General features: G+C 38.2%; 1 protein-coding gene across 1 annotated transcript in view; it reads right to left on the minus strand.

Annotated features, from left to right (window-relative positions):
- Positions 1 to 24,339, minus strand: part of cmc1 (C-x(9)-C motif containing 1) — a 92,411-nt gene that overhangs the window by 44,074 nt on the left and 23,998 nt on the right. The window contains exon 2 of the mRNA XM_048557636.2: positions 19,681 to 19,773. Coding sequence (XP_048413593.1) covers positions 19,681 to 19,773 — 93 coding nt within the window. The remainder of the gene's footprint in view (positions 1 to 19,680; positions 19,774 to 24,339) is intronic.

Below are 24,339 nucleotides of genomic sequence, written 5' to 3' on the forward strand. Positions count from 1 at the left end.
GTTTCCATTTGATGCTCTCAATATAAAAATGTATTGACACTTCCTTCGACAAAGCTTGTTAGCAATGATAAATGAGTAAATTTCACTAGTTCATAATTTTGGCTGCATACTCCCATCAAGTTACACATCTCAACATTTCATTATGAGAAAATATTGCATTGCTATTCTTAATGTTAAATAATTAAATAGTATTTAAACACCAAAAATGATTTTCAACACATTATTCCTGTGGCTATAATAAATTCTGCACGGCCACTTGATGCAGGGACCAAGTTATTCACAATGGACTTGCAGCTAAGTCAATAGTGAGATTTTAGTTTACAATGTATACTGTTTATTTGAAGATCACCTAATAACAAATATACTGCAACTGGTTAGAGACTGAAAAACAAGGTTTTAAAATAATAAAAATTATGTTGTTGCTCTCACATATTTCTCATGCTAAATGCTTTGGTGGAATGACTTAAATAAACAACAAACTAGCTTCAGAATATATTTTTTAAAAGTTTACCTACTAATTTAAAAGTAACATGGCACTTACTGAAGAAACATAATGGAAAAGAATTACTGCTGGCCCATAAGGTACTAATACATGAACTATTATTACGCAGCACACCGCAGAAGCTATTTGACATTTACGATGCAACAATAATCATACCTTCTCGATTGATCAAGGTTCAGTTAACATCACTGAATATTTAATACTCGGAGTGTATTAATTCTCACCTGATGAAAAAGACGAAGATATTCAAACTAAATCAGCTCTCCAGTCAAGTAGAAAAGGATATTTCTGATCTCACTTTTAAATTAACAAGTAATATCTGCCTGTTTGGCATGGCTTGAATGGCGTTTCCTATTTTAACTTATCATAACATGCATAAAGCTTATTACAAGACTGAAGGCTAATTTGAAACAGAATGAAAGACCAGAAGAAAGGATTAATTTGACAGAATACAAATACAGAATTGTTACAACATTCATCATGCAAAGAGCCAAAGCAGAAAATTAATAATAAATCCAATAGTGCTTATGAAAAATAAATTTCATGTAAATAAGGTAACTTCATTGTTACCCAACATTCTACCTTCCCAAAAACCTAATTAACATTCTATAGGTAATGGTAAGAGCAGCACTGTTTTTCCCAGTAATATTTTTACTAAAATACATCCCAGTGAGAATTTTGAAACTAAAAGTCAGTGGTAAGAATGATGAAAAACAATAATCTTCAATATTTCAACTAATTTTACCATGAAAAAGGAAAATGATGACTTTGGATGAAAATATTTTTATGGTTCAATTTAAATGTCTTTGAAATACAAATGTTTACTAACCCTTTTTTGATAACCAGATATTCCAAGCTTACCATTTAATGAAGTTGCAAATTTGAAGGAGCTGTGGTATACCCCTAAATATTGCATCATTTCACATTGCATAACAAACAGAAGCATTAAACTAGCACTACATATAATTGTAGTTTAGCCTAGTTCTGAGTTGAACCAACTCATAGTTGATCTTTTTTTCCAAAAAGCACCATTTCACAAATAACCTATGCAAGAAATCAGCTTAATACAAAATGAAATATCAATTTTAGCTGTGTTTCAGCTTGTATATTCAAAAATTATTTTCTAAAATGTGTAATTTTGAAATCACAGAATTGAATGGAGGTTAGAAACTGGTCACTGCAAGTAAACTGGGAGGTCTGTTGTCAACTGTACACCTTCCTTAACTATATGTAATTTTGCTTTTTTTAAAATCATCTTCACAATTATTTTTCATCCTTTATTAAAGTACCTAGTGCTATTTATGTTAAATAATAATTAATTATAATCTGATTTGTAATCATCCTTCATCAGTATGCTTCCAATTCCAGAATTACCTATCTGACTAGCTGGAAAAAATCTCCTACAACAATGCACCATGTTTAATGTCTCATTAAAAAAGGAATACTTCATACAATGCAAGAGTTCTCAACAATTGGACTTAAAGTACCCAATCTATTAAAAGCTCATGTCCACAGAGGAACTCAAAAATATACTTTTCAGAAGACTTTTATTTCCTTTATTCATTCACAGGACAAGGACATCACTGACTCGACATCATTTATTGCACATCCCTAATTGTCCAGAGGGCAGTTAGGAGTCAACCACATTGCTGTGGGTGTGGAGTCACATGGAGGCCGTGGCCTCCCTAAAGACATACAATATAGATTAAAACTGTTGTAATGTTGATACAGTGACATACTCTTTCAGATACTGTCCTTCAGAGGCAATGCTAAATTTCTTTTGTCCTTGTGAGTGTTGTGAGTGGACAAGAGCGTGAAATGACCTTGAAGTCCAACCAGTGGATGCTGAAACTACATTTATCATTCAGACTTTTTCTAATCATGCCCAATCAAGCTAAGCTGAGTTAAGCATACTTCATCCGTATAGTTTACTGTGAACTCCTGGAATTTGTTTGAAGGAAGAAAAAGTTTGAGTTTTTTTTTCCCTAAATTGGCTCGCTTTACTTGAATTAGTTGTAGATTATTTAGCCTTCAGATAAAACATGAATTCACGACCTTCACACAAAGTCAAATGTACTGCATCAGAGTGAAAGTAAGTAGTTGTCTGTGCTGAAATGACAGGTAACAGGCAATGCATTGAACGTTTACCCTTGGGAGTTCATAGGGTGTCCTAGTCAAGATTAATTCCTCAATTAGTCACTTTTTTGCTCCAACTGGTTGCTGTATTTGCCTTGTTTACTACAATAATTGCACTTCAAAAACACTAAATTTCACTATGAAACACTTTGTGCAGTCCAAGCATTGAAAGGTGTTACAAAAATTATGTTTTTTCTTAACACTAGCTACATGGGTGCAAGTGCATCACAAGCTTAGGTAGTTAGTATGAGTAAAGCATATTGCAAATACTCATTTCATGACAGACGCAGTTTGCTGACAACCAGAATACCAAGCTTACTGCATGCCCTCGTGTGATGGCTGTGTATAGAAACTGCTTTTAAATCATAGACTAGCAGATGACCAGAACCATGCTATACAGATTTTCAAGTGAACAAATCAAATTGTACAAAATAATGGTGGATACAGTTGAACATCCATCTGAACAAGTTTCCAAGACTGTTATCAATTTTTTAATATAAGGGAAAACAGTTTCTGATGACTGGTTGCACATATTCCTAATAATGGCCTTGATATTCCAGAAGCCTAATTTCAGCAAATGTACATAGCTACTCAAGGCAATCTATGACAAAAGTATACGTTAATAGTAGATTATCCAACAGGAGTCTGATAGGAGCGTAAGCATTCAACTCCTTGCTCCAACATACAACTTTGGATTCTCAGAACCATGTTTGTGCCCATGCTTTTCTCCATATAAACTCCTGCTGTAATCCCACTCACTTGTTCACGTTCTGTGGAGTGAGAGATAACTAACTGCTTCATCTTCAGCATGAACAGCAAGAAGAAAAATGCCATTTACTGCAATATTTAGTGCTGAAGTATTTGTATGCAATATGATCTGCAAAGGACTAAATTAAGAAAATCACAAATTCTTGATTATCATTGATGCAGTTACTCTTTCATTTGAAAAAAAGTTTCTTTTGTTATCGAAGCTTTCTCGGAATACTCACTTTCACATTCCCATTAATTTATTTAACTAATCGGAGGTGTTGCTCAATCCAACTAGTTGGACGAGTAGTCAAATGTTAGCCTTCGTGGGCCCCGAAGCAGAGAACTGCAGAGTAGGGAGCGTACAACGCCTAGATATTGACCTTTTAATTAAAATGCCATTTTTCAAACCAGCTGCTAACAGTTCAAATGATGTTAAAGTACAATCCTCTTCAACATGTGAAATGTCTTTTCACATCAAAAAGAATATCCTCCATGTTACCGATGGCAAAGAAAACTACTCCAAACTTAATTAGCTTTATTCAATGACACAGACATCAGTACAGATCATCTCATAAGGAGCTTTTTAATTGTTTATGGTGTAGCTAGAATAAAGGAAAGAAAAGGAATCATTCATCACAAGTTTTTAATTAAAAGATGTGTGGCTGAATTGAGAAAACAGGAGATAATATGACAGAAAGGATTTTTGTTGATTGGACTGTTGGCACGATCCAAAACCTAAAGACTTCATAACTCATGGCCAAAGAACATGGCTGAAAATGCTCCCATAACAGAGTATGCCATGCAACTAGTGATGATGGCAAGTACTAACGAATCAAAAACCACATACAGAAGTGACTTACACAATAAGGTGGGGAAGAATGCACAGAAGTATCAATGTCTTCTTAAAAATGTAGGCACCCCTGGAACTTACTTCCTTGTTGAACAAATAAAAACTCAGATTATGAAAATAATTAAGGCAGAAAATTTAAAGCAAATAGAAAATCTGATTTTTAAATATATTCTATTTTTTAAAGAAATTATTGCTTTCTAGTCAGCATTTTCAAAGAGAAAGGTTTCACTAATATAGAATAATCATTCAATCTCGCGATGCAAAATATGGAGCCTCAAAAACTTTGGAGGTGGTGGCAGAGTTCTGGTGCTATATTACACATTGTAAAGGATAAAATTAAAGTTCCTGGCCCCCCTAAGATAACATCAGTGGGTTTTTTTAAAATTTGAATATTGTGTCCTGCAACATTAACGGGGGAACAATAAAACTAGTTTCTGACAAAGAATTCTCAGTAGTACTTCCTGACAACAACAACAATGTTGTCTTCTGAGTAAAGGGTGGAGATTTCCTGTACATCATAAATACCTATGTCACAAAATACATAATATGCCCATCGCTGCAGACCTAGGCTGACTCTGTTTTTTCAATGGCTACAGTTTAGTTTTGTCTTTCCAATATATAACAGATGTACCTAGCATCACTTGCAGGTGTGAGCCTGCTCTCTTTGGCAAGTTTGATACAGCACAGAGTAAAAGGTCCAGTTCACAATGTTTCTATTCCTTTAAGTTCTTTATTTATCCTCAATCAAGGACTTAGTGAAAAATATATTTTCAAGCCTTTTTCAGCTCTTTGCTGGGCTAGCATCTCAGAAGACTGTGAAAAGAGAAAGGCTCTATTTCAAACTTTTTTATATTTATTGAGGTTGTTGTTGGTTAGGCCAGTATTTATTGCCCAATTCTAATTGCCACAGAGGGCAGTTAAAAGCCAACCAGATTGTTTAGGTCTGGAGTCATATGTAGGCCAGATCAGGTGGCCAGTTCCTTCCCTAAAGGACATTAGTGAACCAGATAGGTCTTTCCTAACAATCAGCAATGGATTTGTGGTCATCATTGGACCTTTAATTCCAGATTGTTTTTTGCATCGAATTCAAATTCCACCATCTGCTTTGGTGAGATTTGAACCTGGAAAAATTTAACAGATAATACTACTAGGCCATTACCTGCCCTTTTCCTATCTGAAAAATAACCTGCTATTCATCACAATCTTGCCATATGTTCTCCTTCATTTTCCAAAATACAGTGTCTTAAATTTCAATTTTTGTGTGTGTTTAAAAAATTTGCTGCAAGAGAATCTATTTGACAAACCGGCAAAACAAAAGGTTATAATAAAGATTTATTGATGCTGTAATTGCTATGTAATCACCTGCTTCTATGCTCTCTTGTTTTATTTTGTTTTAGTCTAAGTTGAAAGCATATTTCTTTTAAAAAGTAATGATGAGTTGTTGGATAATAACGTAAAATATATCTCTTGCTACATTTTGCTGTTGGAAATGCTATTGTGCCTCAGTGCCCCCAGGGGGCAACAGAGGGTTAGCTGTTTGTGTTATTCAGTTTCTCAATTTTTGCTTCTGAACTGTGCCAAATTTTCATCTAATATTTTACAATTTACTGAAATTAACGTCTCAAATGATAAATTTTCATACATCGGAAAAAACTGTCCCATCTTTTTGTTAAGTGCATGTAAGATATCTTGCAGTCAACATTAAAATAATACCCTACCTATGCATAGCCACACAATTTTGTCAATCAGTGGCTGAATGTTGATAATATATTCACTGTTTTATTTTGTTATTCAAGGTTTGCAGTCTGAAGTCTTAGGGAGAGCAATGTCTAACATAGTATTGTGCCTTTGTTAGATCTGACAAATTACAAGTTGGAAGATAAAAAGAACTTCACAGTTGCTCTCTGATGAAGGGTCTAGGCCCGAAACATCAGCTTTTGTGCTCCTGAGATGCTGCTTGGCCTGCTGTGTTCATCCAGCCTCACATTTTATTATCTTCACAGTTGCACTGTCTGTTGCAGAAATATACTAAATTTTATATTGCGATTTGAGCATCCATTTCAAAATCATTTGAGAAAATTTATAGTATCCAGACCTAGCCCCCATTTTCAAATACAGTAATTCTAAAACTTAAAAATGTTGGCCTTTCAGCTGTTAGCATCAGTTGTACAACAAAGACCAAATAATTACCCATTGGGGCAAGCTGATTAAAATTTTTCTCGGCTGTTTTGTTGTAAAAGAAAATTAAGACTTCAACAATAGCACAGAAAACAAAACAATGAAAAGTGAAATCCAAAATTCACTGCAAGGACAAGTCCACTGAAACAACTATTAACAATGGTCAGAGCCACCTACTTGCAATAACTAGATCAGTCAAGTTCCATGCGTAATAAATTGAATTTTTAAGCATTGTCTAGGATTGTACTGTCAACTTTTACCTAAATGCTTTATGAAGGCTGAAAACCAAAGACAAAAGATCTAACTTCAAAACAGTTACAATTATTGCTTCTTTTTTCTTTCTAAAAATACTAATGAGCTTGTGGAGTCAGAGCTGAGTAGATCTGCTGCCATGCAGGTCATATACATATATGTTAGCAGTGATTTTTGGTGACTACAAGAGCCTCTAGTTGTCCACCAAACAGTATTGAGCTGAAACACTAGCATATCTGCATTTTATGCAAGACACCACCTTGGCAAAGAGTTGGAATGCTTGGAGGATTGTTAAGGGGTTAATTGTCACTTAACTGTCTGTTAGTATTCATGTAAATATCTCATCCGTCACTTATTTTAAAATATAACTTTTAAGTGTAGGAATTATGTTTTAAAATATGGATAAATAGGAGCATCTGGTTAAGAAATCGGTGAGCATCTCAAATGACTACACTTCAAATAAGTTTGGAATTAATTAGTTAAAAGCTGATAAATGTTTAAATTACAAGATCATAGGTAGAAATGTAAAACTTAAACAAGCAATGATCCATTTCTAGACTTGTAATGGAGTGAAATGGTCCAGACTTACATCGATAGGATACTTAAAATTAAACATGCCATTCCTGGAATACAGCAGGGTAAAAACAGATTGCAAATACCACAGCTCCTTAACAGGATCGGCAATTCTGAGAGAGAAGTCCATAAATTTTCCTTTAGGAAAATAAATCATTCATATGAGTTTCAAAATCAAAGAGCTGAGTTAAAGATAAAATAATTTATTTGCATCGCTATTTGAAATCTACCAAACTTTTCCATATAGACATGGGGTGGCATGGTGACTCAGTGGTTAGCACTGCTGCCTCACAGTGCCAGGCACCCGAGTTCAATTCCACCCTTGGGCCACTGTCTGTGTGGAGTTTGCACATTCTCTCTGTGTCTGCGTGGGTTTCCTCCGGGTGCTTCAGTTTCCTCCCACAGTCCAAAAATGTGCAGGCCAGGTGGATTGGCCACGCTAAATTGCACACAGGGATGTGTAGATTAGATGGGTTATGGGGGGATGGGTCTGGGTGGGATGGTCTGAGGGTCTGTGTGAACTTGTTGGGCCGAAGGGCCTGTTTCCACACTGTAGGGATTCTATGATCTATATGAATGGCCTGAGAATGTAGAGCTTCATTTGATTAGATTGTATGTGTGTGTGCACATGTGTCTGATGACAAAAGCAGACAGATCAATTTGCAAACAGAGACAGGCAGCTTTAGCTGTGCTTTATTATCGACTGCCTCAAGCCAAATTGATGCAGAGGTGCCAGTGTTGGGCTGGGGTGAACAAGGTCAGAAGTTACACATCAGGTTATAGTCCAACAGGCTTATTTGAAATCTCAAGCTTTCGAAGTGCTGCTCCTTGGAGCAGTGCTCCTAAAGTTTGTGATTTCAAAAAATCCTGTTGAACTATAACCTGGTGTCGTGTGACTTCTGACCTCATACCAAATTGACAGGCCCAATAATGGTCAATTAGCCTGCCACCAAGCAGAGAGAGCACTAACTTAATTGCTCACCACATGGAATATTGGTTCTATTTTAGCTTAGATTTCATGAGAGAAAAGTAGCTAGAAGATGTACTCTAACTTGTAATGTAATTTAAAGTAAATGCATTCAGCCAGGATCCACTGCCTTACAAAGATACATGCTAATACTCTTCTCACTGTGCTTAGCAGGTAGATGTCTCAATAGGTGGTGCAACCACTGTAGTTACCCTTGCTCTTGCACAGAGTAACTATCTTCCGCGTCACAAAGAAAGTATACAACCAGAATTCTCCCATTTCTCTCAACAAGTTTGTACAAATGCTGCAGGAGTACTAGTTTCCTCTATTTGAGGGTTCAGGAGTATAGTATCTATAGTATCCATTATAGTGACTTAGTACTTAGCTGAGCTCCTCCCTGCGGGTTCAACATTCCTCTCTGATGTGACAGACAGGCTTTCTATGGTGTTAAGTGTTTCTTGGTCACTGTTCTCTGTGGTGTACCTAGCAAAGATAGTACTCAATCCATCTCCAAATGTTTGTTACTGTCAGTATTAACCTCCCCTCTGCCTTTGCTTTCAATGAAGTTGCTTTTTTTGCTGGTGGGCTGTTGTCTTTTTGATCCAGTTGCACAAAACTGTGCATAATCCTCACTTGAGTAAGAAATCTGCAGATGTCTAGTTTAGCACCTCCAGGCAAATTATGGTAACCAGTAATTAGAACCAATATTATGTCCAGGTTTCAGATTTTCAAACAGGCTATTCTTGTTAGCACAGCATCCATTTAACACCTGCTTTCACCCTTTGGCCAAAATATCAAAAAGATATAAATTCTTAAAAGCAGGAGAAGCATGGCTTCTGTTATTTACAATTTTCTTTATCAATACAACTGTGTCATTAATTCTATTATTGTGAAATGCAAAATGTACACTGTTCACAAAAATATTCTCAATTCCCGAAATCTTGTAGCCATAGAAAATAGAAAAGAGGTGAAGTAGGCCATTTGGCCCATGTAAGCCTGCTCCACCATGTAAAACGATAATATCTGATCACACAATCTCAGTTTCCCAATTCCCCTTACAAACCTTTACCAATGATCAGAGGCACATGTTTATGATAACTAAATCAGTCAAGTTCCATGTGTAATAAATTGTATCTTCAAGCAATGTTTAGGATTGTACTGTCAACTTTAGCCTGTATGTTTTATGAAGGCTGAAAACCAAAGACAAAGGGCTTAATTTCAAAACAGTTACAATTATTGTTTGCTTCTTTCTTTCTTTCTAAAGATATTAATGAACTTGCAGAATCAGACTGAGTAGATTTGCTGCCATGCAAGTTATATACATATATGCTATCAGTGATTTTTGGTGACTACAAGAGCTCATAGTTGTCCACCAAACAGTACTGAGCTGAAACACCTCTCCCCACACACCTCGAGCCTTTTAGCCGCAAGGGCCACTTCTAGCTGCCTCTTGAATACATCTAAATGAACTGGCCCCAACAGCTTCCTGTAGCAGAGAATTACACAATTCTCTGAGTGAAGAAATTCTTCCTCATCTCAATCCTGAATGCCTCACCCCTTTATCTTATACTGTGATCTCTAGTTCTGGACTTTCTCAACATCGGGAACATTCTTACTGCATCTAGCCTGTGCAGTCCAATCTGCATTTTATATGTTTTCATAAGAATTCTACGAGAATTTATGTTTGCTTATTTTAACAAGTTAAAGCTGACTCCAGCCTTCATTGTAAGATGGAATTAAACTTTAGATCTAGCAGTACAGACAAGAAGTTTTTGAGTTAAATTTGCACACATTGACTCATCTCAATCAATGATTACTATAATTTGTCAACTTTGGAATAGGGATGCTGATAGTGCTTGCTCCTGTTCACTACCTAAAGATATCTGTGAAAGTTTGTATTAAATAATAAAAAAAATGCTAAATTCCATTTACTAGTATACAGCTGAAAATTGTCAAGGTGAAAAATTGAAGCAGTAATCTGAAACAGCACCTGAAGCTTAAAGCCTGTAATAGTGCAGAACAGGAAAGACTAAGGCAAATAAGAAGTTCTATAGTTCTGAGGGAAAAGAGAAAATACAGAGAGCATTGAGCTTTAAATGTGCATTTACTGTTGACAGCTGAAAAACAACACAGCCTCTGGAGCAGATGAAGTTCTTGCTAAATTTCTAAAAAGCATTGGAGATGCCCTATCCAACACAGTGGTACAATCTCATTTGCCTCATCTGAAGTTCGCCTAAGATCTTTAGTCATGTTTTCAGCCAGCACCTTCCAGACCCACAACTTCCATCTGAAGGACAAGGCCAGCAGGTACATGAGAGCTTCACCACCAGCAAGTTCCCTCTTGACATTCAGTGGCATTACTATGAATTCCCATCAACATCTCTGTGGTTATCACTGACCAGAAACTGAGCTGCTAATAATAATTCATAACACATTGTAGTAATCCATCAAAATCAAATCATTTTTGACAGTTTTTCCAGTTTCTGGTTACATGCTTTCTTATCCTATCCCAAAAGTACACAGATAAATATTTGATTAATGTGACAGTAGGTCTTCTATTGTTATTTTCCTTTATCCTTCATAAGTGAGCAACTGTAACCAAATCTTAAGTAATCGGTACCCTTCAAAACAATGATCAGTCTCGATTAAAACTAAGAGTATCTCAGAATATGTGGTCATTATCACATTGCCGTCAGTGGGAGCTTTTGGAGTTCAAATTTACTGTTGCCTTTCCTAGCATAACAGCGAGTAACTTTTAAAAGTACTTAACTGAATGTAAAGCAGTCTGAGATGTCCAACAGGCATGAAAGATGCAATATAGATGAAACCAAGTTTGCCTTTCTTTAAACAGACAAAGAATGCGACATAGTTTCATTTCATAAAGCTTTAAAATGACAGCTTTCCAAGGCGCATTGACATTAAAATTAGACGCAATCGATCAAATGCTAGCTGATCAATAGGTGGATATACATCTATCTACGTATTTTAACCAGACAGTTATCCATGCAATAAAAAAGTTGGAGTATTTTTTCGTCTGCATTAATAGAACTCCCAAATAAAGTAATTAAATTATGTCATAATACTGTGGAAACTATGTGAATGAGCTTAAGTTTGTAATGACTGAACTTGTGGACAGGACATAATACACCTGCTCTCAGTACCAACCAAAACGAAAAATAAAAAGTAAAGTCACCACAGTTCTGAGAATCATAGAACTGATCATTCATTAGAGAGAGAAGAATGGTGGTAGTTTAAGCTGAAGGTTACCGACCCTAGGGAGAGGTTGAGAAGGAGAACCCTTTGTGGTAACTTCGTTGAACCTACACTGCATCGCAAACCAGCCATCCAGCCAACTCAGTTAACCTGCATTTTACTTCATTGGCAATTCTGAGGATGGTATTTTATCAGAATCAAGCAGTCTATAATTCGTGGCAGCAAGATCAAGGTTTCATTATTTCAGTTGGAAGTGGTTGTGAAGACGTTTATAGAAGTTCATCTCAAAAAGTGATATTGGTATTTGCTTTACATTGATTGCCTAGGTAAAGATTTTCCTTCAGAACAGCTCTCTGTGAAAGAAAAAAGGACTCCAATAATTTCATACCTATTTACTTATTAACTTATTTACCTATTAAAAATATGCTTTCTGAAATAAGCAGAATAGGAAAAGCAAGTCTGTATTTCACAGAATTTTAAATAACATCAAATCGGTCCAACTTTAACTGAACGCTTCAATTAATAAACTAATTATTCATTGTTCTTTGTTAATGCATGTATAAGTTCTAATTATTGATCCATGAACACAACAAGGACATAAATGCAGAAAGGCTTCAAGGGCTCAATTGAAAGGCAAATTTTAATACTTGTAGGGATCTTTTACAGTGTTACAAACTACCAAACTATTGCTCCCTTACACTTCACCACTTTACCCTACCTCACTGCCATACATTGAATCACTGTCACCCTGAACGTCCATTTCCCAAACACTTCTCCTGACGTTCATGCTCTCCACTCGTTAACAATTCATGGGTCGTTCTACCGCACCTTTCCTGGAAGTGCACCTAGTCTGTGTCTCCCACCCACGGTTGCATCATCTCAGATAAGAACTAGGAGCAAGAGTAGGCTGTCCGGCCCTTCAAGCCTGCTCTTCCATTCAATAAGATCATGGCTGATCTTTTCATGGACTCAGATCCACTTACCTGCGCTCTCACTGTATCCCTTAATTCCTTTATTGTTCAAAAAAAATCTACTGTAGCTTTAAAAAAGTTTACCGAAGTAGCATCAACTACTTCATTGGGCAAGGAATTCCATAGATTAACAACCCTCTGGGTGAAGAAGTTCATTCTCAATTCAGTCCCAAATCTGCTTCCTCTAATCTTGAGGCTATGCCCTCTTGTCCTAACTTCACCTGCCAGTGAAAACATCCTCTCTACTTCTATCCTATCTACTCCCTTCATAATTTTATATGTTTCTATAAGATCCCCCCTCAATCCTCTGAATTCCAATTAATATAATCCCAATCTACTCAGTCTCTCCTCATAAGCCAACCTTCTCAACTCTGGAATCAACCTAGTCAACCTCCTCTGCACCCCCTCCAGTGCCAGTACATCCTTTCTCAAGTAAGGAGACCAAAACTGCACGCAGTACTCCAGGTGTGGCCTCACCAGCACCTTGTACAGCTGCAACATAACCTCTCTGCTTTTAAACTCAATCCCTTTAACAATGAAGGACAAAATTCCATTTGCCTTCCTAATCACTTGTTGTACCTGCAGACCAACCTTCTGTGATTCCTGCACAAGGACACCCAGGTCTCACTGCATTGCAGCATGCTGCAACTTTTTACCATTCAAGTAATAATCCTTTTTACTATTACTCCTCACAAAGTGTATGACTTCACATTTATTTACATCGTACTCCATCTGCCAGACCTTTGCCCACTCACTCAACGTATCTATGTTCCTCTGCAAAGTTTCACAGTCCTCTGCACACTTTGCTCCGCCACTCATCTTAGTGTCATCTGCAAACTTTGACACCCTTCATGTGGTCCCCAACTCCAAATCATCTATATAAATTGTAAACAATTGCAGTCCCAACACCGATCCCTGAGGCACACCACTAGTCACTGATTGCCAGCCAGAATAGCACTCATTTATCCCCACTCTTTGCTTCCTGTCAACCAACCAATCCTCTATCCATGCTAATATTTCATCCCTAACGCCATGCATCCTTACCTTATGCAGCAGCCTCTTGTGCAGCACCTTGTCGAGGGCCTTTTGGAAATCTAGGTACACCACATCCACTGGGTCTCCATTGTCCATCTTGCTCGTAATGTCTTCATAGAATTCCAAAAGATTTGTCAAGCATGACCTGCCCTTCATGAACCCATGCTGCGTCTGCCCAACAGGATAGTTTCTATCGAGATGCCTTGCTATTTCTTCCTTGACAATAGACTCAAGCATCTTCCCCACGACAGAGGATAAGCTAACCGGTCTATAATTCCCCACCTTTTATCTACCTCCCTTTTCAAACAGTGGCGTCACATTTGCTGTTTTCCAATCTGCTGGGACTGCCTCAGAGTCCAGCGAATTTTGAAAAACTACCGCCAGTGCACCTGCTATTTTTCCTGCCATCTCTTTTAGTTCCCTGGGATGCATTCCATCAGGGCCAGGAGACTTATTAATCCTTAGCTCCATTAGCTTGCCAAACACTACTTCTTCTGTAATAATGATTGTTTCCAGGTCCTCACCCAGCTTCGTGTCTTTGTCAATTACTGGCATGTTATTAATGTCCTCCACTGTGAAGGCCAATACAAAATACCTGTTCAATGCCTCGGCCATTTCATCATATCCCGTAACTAAATCCCCTTCTCATCCTCTACAGGGCCAACATTTACTTTCGCCACTCTTTTTCATTTTATATATTTATAGAAACTTTTGCTATCTGTTATTCTATTCTGTGCTGTCACCCCACTACCCCCCCCCCCCCGCCAAACATCCGTCCTTGACATCTGCTTGTTTGTTTTTTTTCCTCAAGATTCCAGAACTTCCTTAATATTTATTTTAGATACGTTCTCAACCTATGCATGACTAAAATGTCAATCCTTGGATCCATTGGTTGCATTGTTAATGAGGTGTTTACAGCATTCAGAGTCTTTTTCCAAGAAAGGCAAATGAAATTTTCTGAGGAAAGGGACCTTGTTACTGCACTCAACAGCAATTACTGGTATCAAAGATGTTCAGTTACCAACTCAAGATGGTGTTCATTTTGACTTGATTTAATTTGTTAGCATTAACTAGTTTCTTTGTAATGCAGACAGTTGACAAACACAGTCATTGCATGGGTAAGCTAATTAGGATGAAATTGGAGGACAAAACTAGGTAAAGTATTAGCCTTTAATCTTTCAGAGAACACCAACTGGTAAATTTCAAAAACACCAAATGCAGCCCTTTCATTTAGAGACTGCCCTAATTAATACATACCAGCAGATTTTAGCCAAATTCAACAAGGTGCCTGCATTCTCAAGTGTTTTTTTCTCCCTCCATTCAACCTTGTTACAGTAAATGAAAGCCCAAGCTTGGTTATAGGATTTTTTTCTTTGAAAAATTCCCATGAAAAATAATTGTAACTTGATAGAATTATTGGACAAAAGCACTTGTATTTATTTATAAAATTATCTGCTCATGTTACAATGGTAGCATAATAATGCAATGCATTAGAACACTGACATGCCGTATGACAGGCATTTATACTGTCAACTCCCCATGAGCACCTTTACATTTTTAAATGACTTGGATTGGAATGGTGCAAGCATGTCCACTTTCATACAGAAGGAACTGACTCCTTCATGACCTAATAAGCACCATTGACAGAGGCCTCAGAGTAAATCTACTGTCTAACCTCACGGCTATATTGAGCTCATTTATCTGAGCAAATGTGGAGTTAAAATGGGGATGGTTGCTGGAATCAAAGATTACAAAATATATATTTTAAAAGGAATTGCAAATATACATAAAGGCATCATTTTAGTTTTGATGGTCTTGATCTTTCTGATGAAAGTTTTACTTTTGATTTTCTTATTTGGTATGTAAGTATAAGGCTCATAAGTTTTTAAACAAAGTTCTTTCACAGGGTTTGGACTTCGCTGGCCAGGCTAGCATTTATTGCCCATCCACAAGTATCCTTGAGAAGTTGGTGATGAGCCTGCGAACTTGAACTGCTGCAGTCCATGTGGTGTAGGTATACCCAATTGCTGTTAGCAAAAGAAGTTCCATAATTCTGACTCAGTGACAGCAAAGAAATGCAATATAATTCCAGTTCAGGAAGTTGTATGACTTGGAGAACTGTCTGAGCTCTCTTGCATCTGTTGCCCTCATCATCCTGGGCAGTACCAGTCAAGGGTTTGGAAAATGTTGTCAAGGAACATTCGTGCGTTGCTGTAGTGCATCTTGAATATGGTACACAACGGGTATCAGTGGTTGAAGGATTTAATGTTCAGCCAGGATGCTGACCGAGCAGGTGGCTTTGATTATGGATGACAAAGTCTTGAGTATTGTGACAAGTCAGATCTCCGGACTGACGTCTGGATTGATGGATCATATTTTATTTGTTTATCAAGGTAGATATTTTGAATCAACCTGTTCAGAGATGTCAATACACATCTCTGGAGTAGGTGGGACTTGAACTTGGGCTTGGGCTTCTTGGTCCAGAGATAGGGGCAGTCCTAGACCCAACCATCTTCAGTCACTTCATCAATGACCTCTTTATCATAAGGTCAGACAGGGCATCTTCTCTCCTTGAAGAGGAAATTTGACAGAGACTTTCAAAATCAAGAGCAGGGTGGACAGAGTAGATACGAAAAAGCTGTTCCCAATCAGAAAGTAAAAAGGAACAAGAGAACATAGATTTAAAGTATTGTGCAAAAGAAGTCTGATGTGAGAAAAAAAACACTTTTTCACATAGACAATGGTTAACACAACCAATGATTAAGGTATGGAATGTACTATCTGGAAATGCGGTGGAGGCATATTTAACTGAGGCATTCAAGAGGACAATGGATGATTTTTTTGGATAGAAATAGGATGCTGAGATGAGGAATAGTATGGGGAAAAGGCAGGAGATTGGTCTTGGGTAATAGAGCCCATGCAGTCATGCTGGGCTGAATAGCCTCCTTCTGTGCTGTAACAGTTCTATGATTCTGTGATATGCTTGTTACCAATTGTACGATGCTTAGCATCATTCATGACTTCTCAGATATTGAAGCATTCCACATCAAAATGCAGCAATACCTGGACAACATTCAAGCTTGGGCTGATAAGTGGCAAGTTAATTAACAGTGCAGGATTGATATATTATTTTAATGTCATTTAGTTTAGAATCTGTACTTTGAATTAGTTGTATGTGGGATTTGTTCAGTGTATCTTAAGGGGTTTAAAGATTAACTTGTAAGACCTTAGATACTTGATCTCAAACAAAGACAACTATATTCCTTTCTATCAGGGTTGATACAATTGAGTGGATAGCTTTCCACTAGACTCTCACTAGTCCTAATTTTGTTACAGTGTTGCGATGACATTCTCATTCAAATGCTGCTGCAATGTCAAGGACAAGGATTTTCATTTTCCCTCGAGTTCAGCTCTTTTGTTAGGTTTGGACTAAGGCTGTAACTGGAATCAGGAGCTGAGTGGGCTGCATGCAATCCAAAGTGAACATCAGTGAGTAGGTTCCTAATGAGTAAGTGACACTTGATAGCACTAGCAATGACAACTTCTATCATTTCATTAATGATTGAGAGTAGAATGAAGAGGTGGTAATTGGGTTGGGTTTACCCTGGGGACAGGACAGAGTTAGGCAATTTTGCACATTGCTGGGTAGATGTCAGTGTTGTAACTACCAAAGCAGCTTGGAACACGGCTACCTCCATCTATTCCTTCCTTTCTCCAAGATCTCATCTCCAGCCTCCCTTGCCCTTCTCCTGGGCTGCAACCACACCCTACTCACAGCCATAACTTGTTAAACTTGAACATGATCCTGTTGAAACGTGCAAAATTATGCAGTCCATAGCGTGCATGTGTTGGTGTCAGAAAACTGATGGCATCCCCTACTATGAGTGCAATCCTACCTCCCTTTCCTTTTTGTCTATCCCTTCTAAATCTAGAGAATATCCTTGCACATTCAGCTCCCAATATCAGTTAACTGTTGCCATGTCTCTGAGTTACCAATTAAATTATATCATTTGACCTCAACTTGTAGATTCAAATCATCAAACATTTTAAAATACTATTTATATTTTAACACTATTCTCCACTTTGATTTTATCTGATGCTTGCCATTGCTTATCTGTCCTCTGCTTTTGCTTTCTAATCTTCTACTTCCTTTTACTAGTTCTGTTTCTCTAGAATCTGAGCTCACTCCTAGGATCCCATCCCTGCCAAACTAGTTTAAACCCTCCGCAAAAGCACTAGAAAAGCATCCTGAAATGAGACAATCCCTACTACTGCCACAACATAACCTGTTCAACTTATACAGGCTCTACCTGCCCCAGAACCAGTCCAATTTCTCAACCATGTATTCAAACACTCAATTCTGTGCTCACTTGCATATGGGATCAGGAATAATTCTCAGATTACTGCTTTGGAGGTTCTGCTTTTCAATCTCCTTCTAGCTCCCTTCTTCTTACACATGACCTCATCCCCCTTCCTGCCAAAGTCATTGGTACCAACACAGAATATGACCTCTGGTTGTTCACCCAGAAGAATGCCCGGTGACACCCTTGACCCTCGCATCAAAGAGGCAACCTATCATGCTAAAATTACATTTATGGCTGCAGATTGCCTGTTGGTTCCCTTAACTAATTGCCTATCAAGCTTAGGCTTTGAATCTTCTAGTTTCACTACTGACTCCTGCACTACCTGCCTGGTTTTGTTGAATTGTTTGGCAGTCAACTATTCCTTCTCTGACTGCACACCCCTAAACTGCAGTTTGACTACCTCCCTAAATGTGCTGACCAAACAGACCTTTGCCTCAGGGATACGGAACACTCATGATTTCATTGTAAAGGATTTTCTCAGTAAAACCAATCAGAACAATATAGAAGTTTAATATTAAGTTTGAAGATGAGAAGCCTGGATCGCAGCCTGGGGTCTTAAAGATAATTAACTGCAATTACAATTGAACAATGGCAGCTTTGGCAATGCAGATGGGCGAATTGTTAAAAGGCAAGGCAGTAGATAAGCAGCACCCGATATTTAGGATAATATCTCATGCTGATCTTTCAAATTCTTTTCCTCAAGAAACAATTGAAACTGGGTCAATGAACATAATCAAGAATGAGAGACAGTAAGAACTGGCGATGTTGGAGACTGATACAACACAGTGTGGAGCTGGAGGAACACAGCAGGTCAGGCAGCACCAGAGGAGCAGGAAAGCTGACGTTTTGGGTCAGGCTCCTTCTTCAGAAGTGGGCATTTCCCAATGCCACCTGACCTGCTGTGTTCCTCCAGCTCCACATTCTCATATTCAAGACAGAGTTAGGCAGACTTTGATTACTGAAGGTGTTGAGTTATGGGAATCTGGCAGGAAAGTGTAGTTCACGTTACAATCAAATAATCAATGATCTTAATGAATGGCAAGAGCCAAACAACCTATCCCTGCAGGAGTTTGTGTGCTCTTAATAACAGAACATGATGCAAGTCAAGACAACAGGTTTGGAATACAAAGGTAAAAGGTGAGAAAATGACCAGGAGAGATTTGAAATTGTTCAGTCTGAATCCTCATTCAGAGATTAAATGAGGTTTTCCACAGCAAAAAAAGCTGTGACAAGAGCTGAGATGGTCTTAGTAATGGGAAAGATATGAGGTTGAAACCTCAGAAGTTCAAATAGGATATCAAAATTGAGAATAACTTTGATACTTTGGGGAAGTAGCCAGGGAAATAGATAAATTTAATGAGAAAAAGAATGGCGTTGGTTGCAGGGACTAAAGAAAACAGCTTCAAGGTTCCTAATATTTAATTAGAAGAAGCCACAAAACACCCGTTACTGGATATCAGGCAGGGCAAGCCGAATGAACAAAGGTGGAGAGTTGAGAGATGTGATATGAGAGAAACAACTGGGTACACGTGGAGTCTGACAGCATATCTTCAGAAGATGTCACCAAGGGATAATCAGTGATCAGGAATGCATTTTTTTGCTTTACATGTGCTACTATTTCAATGTACTGCATATATTTAACACAGAAATACAGTCAAAGGATAAATTATTAGCACGCAGGTTAGCATAGCTGATGGATGGCTAGAATGAGGTTCAGAATAATGCCAAAAATGTGGTTTTGTTTCCTGTTCCCTGTCCAATGCCGGAGATGGCAAACCACCACTGACAAAAGAAAATTGACAAGTAAACATCTCAGGCTGAAGCATCAGCTGACAATGAGCCAAGGGCCTGCCTTCAGGTATATCTCACAGGACACGATAAATCATTACCTTCAACCTTCTCTGAACAGAGTTCTCTGGCCTTCTCTCTCACCATTTTGGGAATAAGCACATCTTTCTCCACATGCCGAAGATGATCTCTCTCTGGAAGATATAAAAGTGGTATTCTTAGTGCCAATTTAGTAGTACAGTAGAAATGGATGACTACCGGGACGTTTCTCTAACATTTGGATTTGATAACTAGGATACTGAGATCAGTAAATCATAAATCAGGTACTTAAACACAGTTTCACCACTGTTTTGAAAAGGAGTCACCTATTGTCCTTTCAATAATCTTTTTCTGGATTGTTTTTCCAGCGTACCCTCATTTCACCCACTTGAAAATCCTGAAGGCCCAGCAAGCAGCATTTGTAGCCAAAAGACCAAATATTTTTCTCCTATAGTAATTATTCACCTGAACTCCATTTCATGTTTTTTATAGAATCATAGAATCCCTAAAGCGTGAAACAGGCTTTTTGGCCCATTCAGTCCACAGTCCTCCGAAGAGCATCTCACCCAGACACATCCCCCTTGCCCCATCCCTGTAAACCTGTATTTCCCATGGCTAATCCACCTATCCTTCAAGTCCTTGGCATTAAGGGCAATTTAGCATGGCCAATCTACCTTAGCTGGACATTTTTGGACTATGGGAGGAAATCGGAGCACCCAGAGCTAACCCAGGCAGAAACAGGCAGTATGTGCAAACTACAGGTTCCGGGAATTAGAAAAAAAATGACTTTCAAAACATTGAGTAAAAATACTGAGTGTTAATGATTCTATAAACCATTGAATTAAATATGTATATAGGTATAGCAGGAAATGAAATTGGAGTGTGATGTGTGGTGTGCATTATATTGATTTACAGATCAGAGTGGCTATGTCTTTGAAGTGCACAAATACTGCAATCCTTGAAACACAAAGTTGCACAGCTAAAGAATCAACTAGATGGACAGGTGGAAGACAGCACATTTTCTGGAGCTGATGTTTCATTGCGTGATTGCTCCACAAGCTACCCGGGAGCTATTAAAGGAGACCAGTGACTACCTTTACATACAAGTTAGGGTACAACAAGAAACTACAGATAAAGGTCAAAAGGAGCTTGATTTGCCTAATGTGTATACCTATTTATGTAGCAGTAATTTGAAATAAAAGGCGACAAGCAGAGACTTATCATACTGCAAGGCACCTATGGGGAAAAAGTAGAGATGACATGAATAGATTAACAGTAGTAGTAGGGAGTTCTACTGTCAAGGGCTATACGGCATCCTCTGTCAATGACATCCCATACTCTCAAATGGTACATTGCTTCCTGGGTGCTAAGATTTGAGCTATCACAGAATAAACACGAAAGGTTCTGGGATGTGAGGGCCAGCAACCAGAACACCAATGAAGTATGCTTGAAGTCCACTCACAGATGCAGTGTAGAAAGCATGGCAACCTCAACTGGAATATTGTTCCCAATTTTACATAGCTGGAAAGGGTGTGAAGGCACATAGGATGAGATTGTTCAGCTACACAGAGAGATTAACAAATCTGAGGCTGTTTGCCTTAGAGAGGCTTGAGGGGGGATTTGTTACTGTTGTTGTTAAAAATTGAGCGATCTACACTAAGTAGGGAGAAACTATTCCCGGTGCTGGAAGAATGGAGTATCAGAGGACACCAATTTAAGGTGAGTGATGAAACAACCAAAGTTTTTTTTAAAGCAATGAGCACTAGCATACGGAAATAAATGCCTAGGAAACTGCAGCTTTCAAAATGGAATTGGATAATTAATGAAACAAAAAAGAATTTCAGGGCGGACAGCCAATACAGACGCAACAGCCCAAAGAGTCTCCTTTTTAGCTGTAACCACTCTATGATTCCAGTGTGTGGATCACTTGGAAACAAAGGGCATAGATAAGAGTAAATCTGAAGTTCTGCAAAAGGACTTCAAGATCCTACAGTCACATTATTTGACTGCAAAGTTTATTAGAAAATGGAGATACAGACATTCAGAGGTTCTTCACAACTGCAGAGTTGGCATGTGACAATGGCTAATGACATCAAAAAATTGTGTGTCCAGTCGAAAACCCACCACCATAGCCACACAACAAAAGCAGTTAGTGCTAAGAAACACTTTATATTTGATTTATTTTAAAGAAAGAGTTACAAATCAGCTCCTTTGGGAGTCAAAACCATCCCACCCCTAAATTAAGGCAAGAGATTCCAGGCCATAAAAAGGAATACCCCTGCCTGGAAATCATTACACGTTTGAGAAGCTCATCTTTTCTACAGTGAACCAAGAATCAACTAACAAACTCAAGATTGAAAATAAAAATGACATTTTGAATGTTTAGTGAATCTAAGTGCATGTTATCTCTTTTCTTGGAATTCTTTTAAAGGATGACTAAGTCACCCCAACTTGGTGAAAGTTGAGATCTTTACTCTCTGGGTTTTATTAGACAGTGAATTAAATAGTCTTAATAATAATTCCTTGTTCAAGCTTTGGGTTGCTCACCAATAACTCTTCTATCTGATTCCTTAAAGAGTTACATTGTTACTTCCTCTTGCACAGTGGCCCCAGAAGCTTTGGAGAGAATGCTCCAACTTTTGCCTAGGAACTTGCAGTGCAAAGCTCATAAAAGACTGTGGGGAGCAGCAGTATTACATTCACTACTGACTGCTATAATCTGGCCCAAAATGCTTTGGAGCCCACAAGGAATCTTAGACACACTAGAATTAATAACAGATAACAATCTAGAATTCATTCGCAATCTGACAGTTGTGGCGCACCTTTCACATAATAACCACAACAAAACTGAGTTGGATTTTACACTTGAGAGGAAAAGAGAACCATCATCAAGGCTTTCAAAGTTAGTATGAGAAATGAATTAACCTCAGTAAACAGTATAGAATTGTCAAGCAGCAAACTTACAAATATAGGGATATATTCAAAGAAATATTTTTAAAATGATATAAAACCCGCTATTATGCTTAAGGGACAAAGTAGTTAAGTAACCGCAGTGAACAAATGAAGTAGGTCAAAGGATCACACGAAAAGCTCACAATACTGCTACAAAATGAGACTACTGAGAAGTCAGAAGGGATATCAAAGTCAATAAAATGTATTAAGAAAAAATAAGTTGAAAGGGGACTATTCCATTGAATGTCATTGCAGGAAAGACTATAGTAATTAATAAGGAAACTTAATCTTGTTAATTGAGTATTCAATCAGTTTTACAATGAAGGTAATAAACAATCAGGAATCTGAGATAAATTAATGGGAGGAAGTGATGAATTTAATACAAGTAAATAAAATGATGATATAGGTAATAATGGAAGTCAAGGTAGACAAATCTACAAGAAGACGACTGTGGTGGTGGAAGGTTGCTTTACAGATTGGCGGCCAAATGCTAGCGATGTGCCACAAGGATTAGTGCAGTTCTGAGGATGGATCACCAGACCCAAAACATCAACTCTGATGTTTTCTTCACAGATGCTGCCAGGCTTGCTGAGCTTTTTCAGCAACTTCTACTTTTGTTCCTGATTTACAGCATCCACAGTTCTTTCAGATTTTGTTTTGTTGTTGTTGTTGGTGACGGGTCCACTGATTTTTGTCATTTGTTTGAATGATCTGGATGTGAACATAGGAGGTATGGTTAGTAAGTTTGCAGATGACACCAAAATTGGAGGTGTAGTGGACAGTGAAGAAGGTACCTCAGGGTACAATGGGATCTTGGTCAAATGAGCCAATGGGCCAATGAGTGGCGGATGGAGTTTAATTTAGATAAATGTGAAGTGTTGCATTTTGGAAAGGCAAATCAGGACAGGACTTCTACACTTAACGGTAACGTTCCGGGGACTGTTGCTGAACAAAGAGACCTTAAAGTGCAGGTTCATAGTTCATGGAAGGTGGATTTGCAGGTAGACAGGATAATAAAGGTTATGTTTGGTATGCTTGCCTTTATTGGTCAGCACATTGAGTTTAGGAGTTGGGAAGTCATGTGGCAGCTGTACAGGACATTAGTTAGGCCACTTTTGGAATACTGCATGCAATTCTGGTCTTTCCACTTTAGGAAAATTGAAACTGTTCGCAAAAGATTTGCGAAGATATTGTCAGGATTGCAAAGTTTGAACTATTGGGAGAGGCTGAATAGGCCAGGGCTATTTTCCCTTCCCTCCAGCATCAGAGGCTGAGGGGTGACCTTATAGGGGTTTATAAAAGCATGAGGGGCATACATAGCATGAATAGCCAGGGTCACTTTCCCAGGGTGCGGGAGTCCAAAGCTAGAGGGCGTAGATTTAAGGTGACAGGGGAAAGATTTAAGAGGCAACTTGTTCATGCAGAGGGTGGTGCATGTGTGGAATGAGCTGCAGAGGAAGTGGTGGAGGCTGGTAAAATTACATTTAAAAAGCATCTGGCTGGGTATATGAATAAAAAGAACTTGGTGGGATATGGGCCAAATGCAGTTAAATGGGACTAGATTAATTTAGGATATCTGGTCAGTATGGACGAGTTGGACCAAAGGGATCTGTTTCCATGTTGTATAGCTCTATGACTCTATTTTGCTGCATTGCCATGCGTTCCTTTTTAAGCAAGATACTTATTTGAGTCTAGGCTGGCAGTACCTGATGGCATGGTCTCCTGCAGCAGTCAGCATGGTAATAAATTGACACTCTACCAGCACTTCC

The sequence above is a fragment of the Stegostoma tigrinum genome, chromosome 2 (genome assembly GCF_030684315.1).
Source record: "Stegostoma tigrinum isolate sSteTig4 chromosome 2, sSteTig4.hap1, whole genome shotgun sequence".
Classification (NCBI taxonomy): Eukaryota; Metazoa; Chordata; class Chondrichthyes; order Orectolobiformes; family Stegostomatidae; genus Stegostoma; species Stegostoma tigrinum.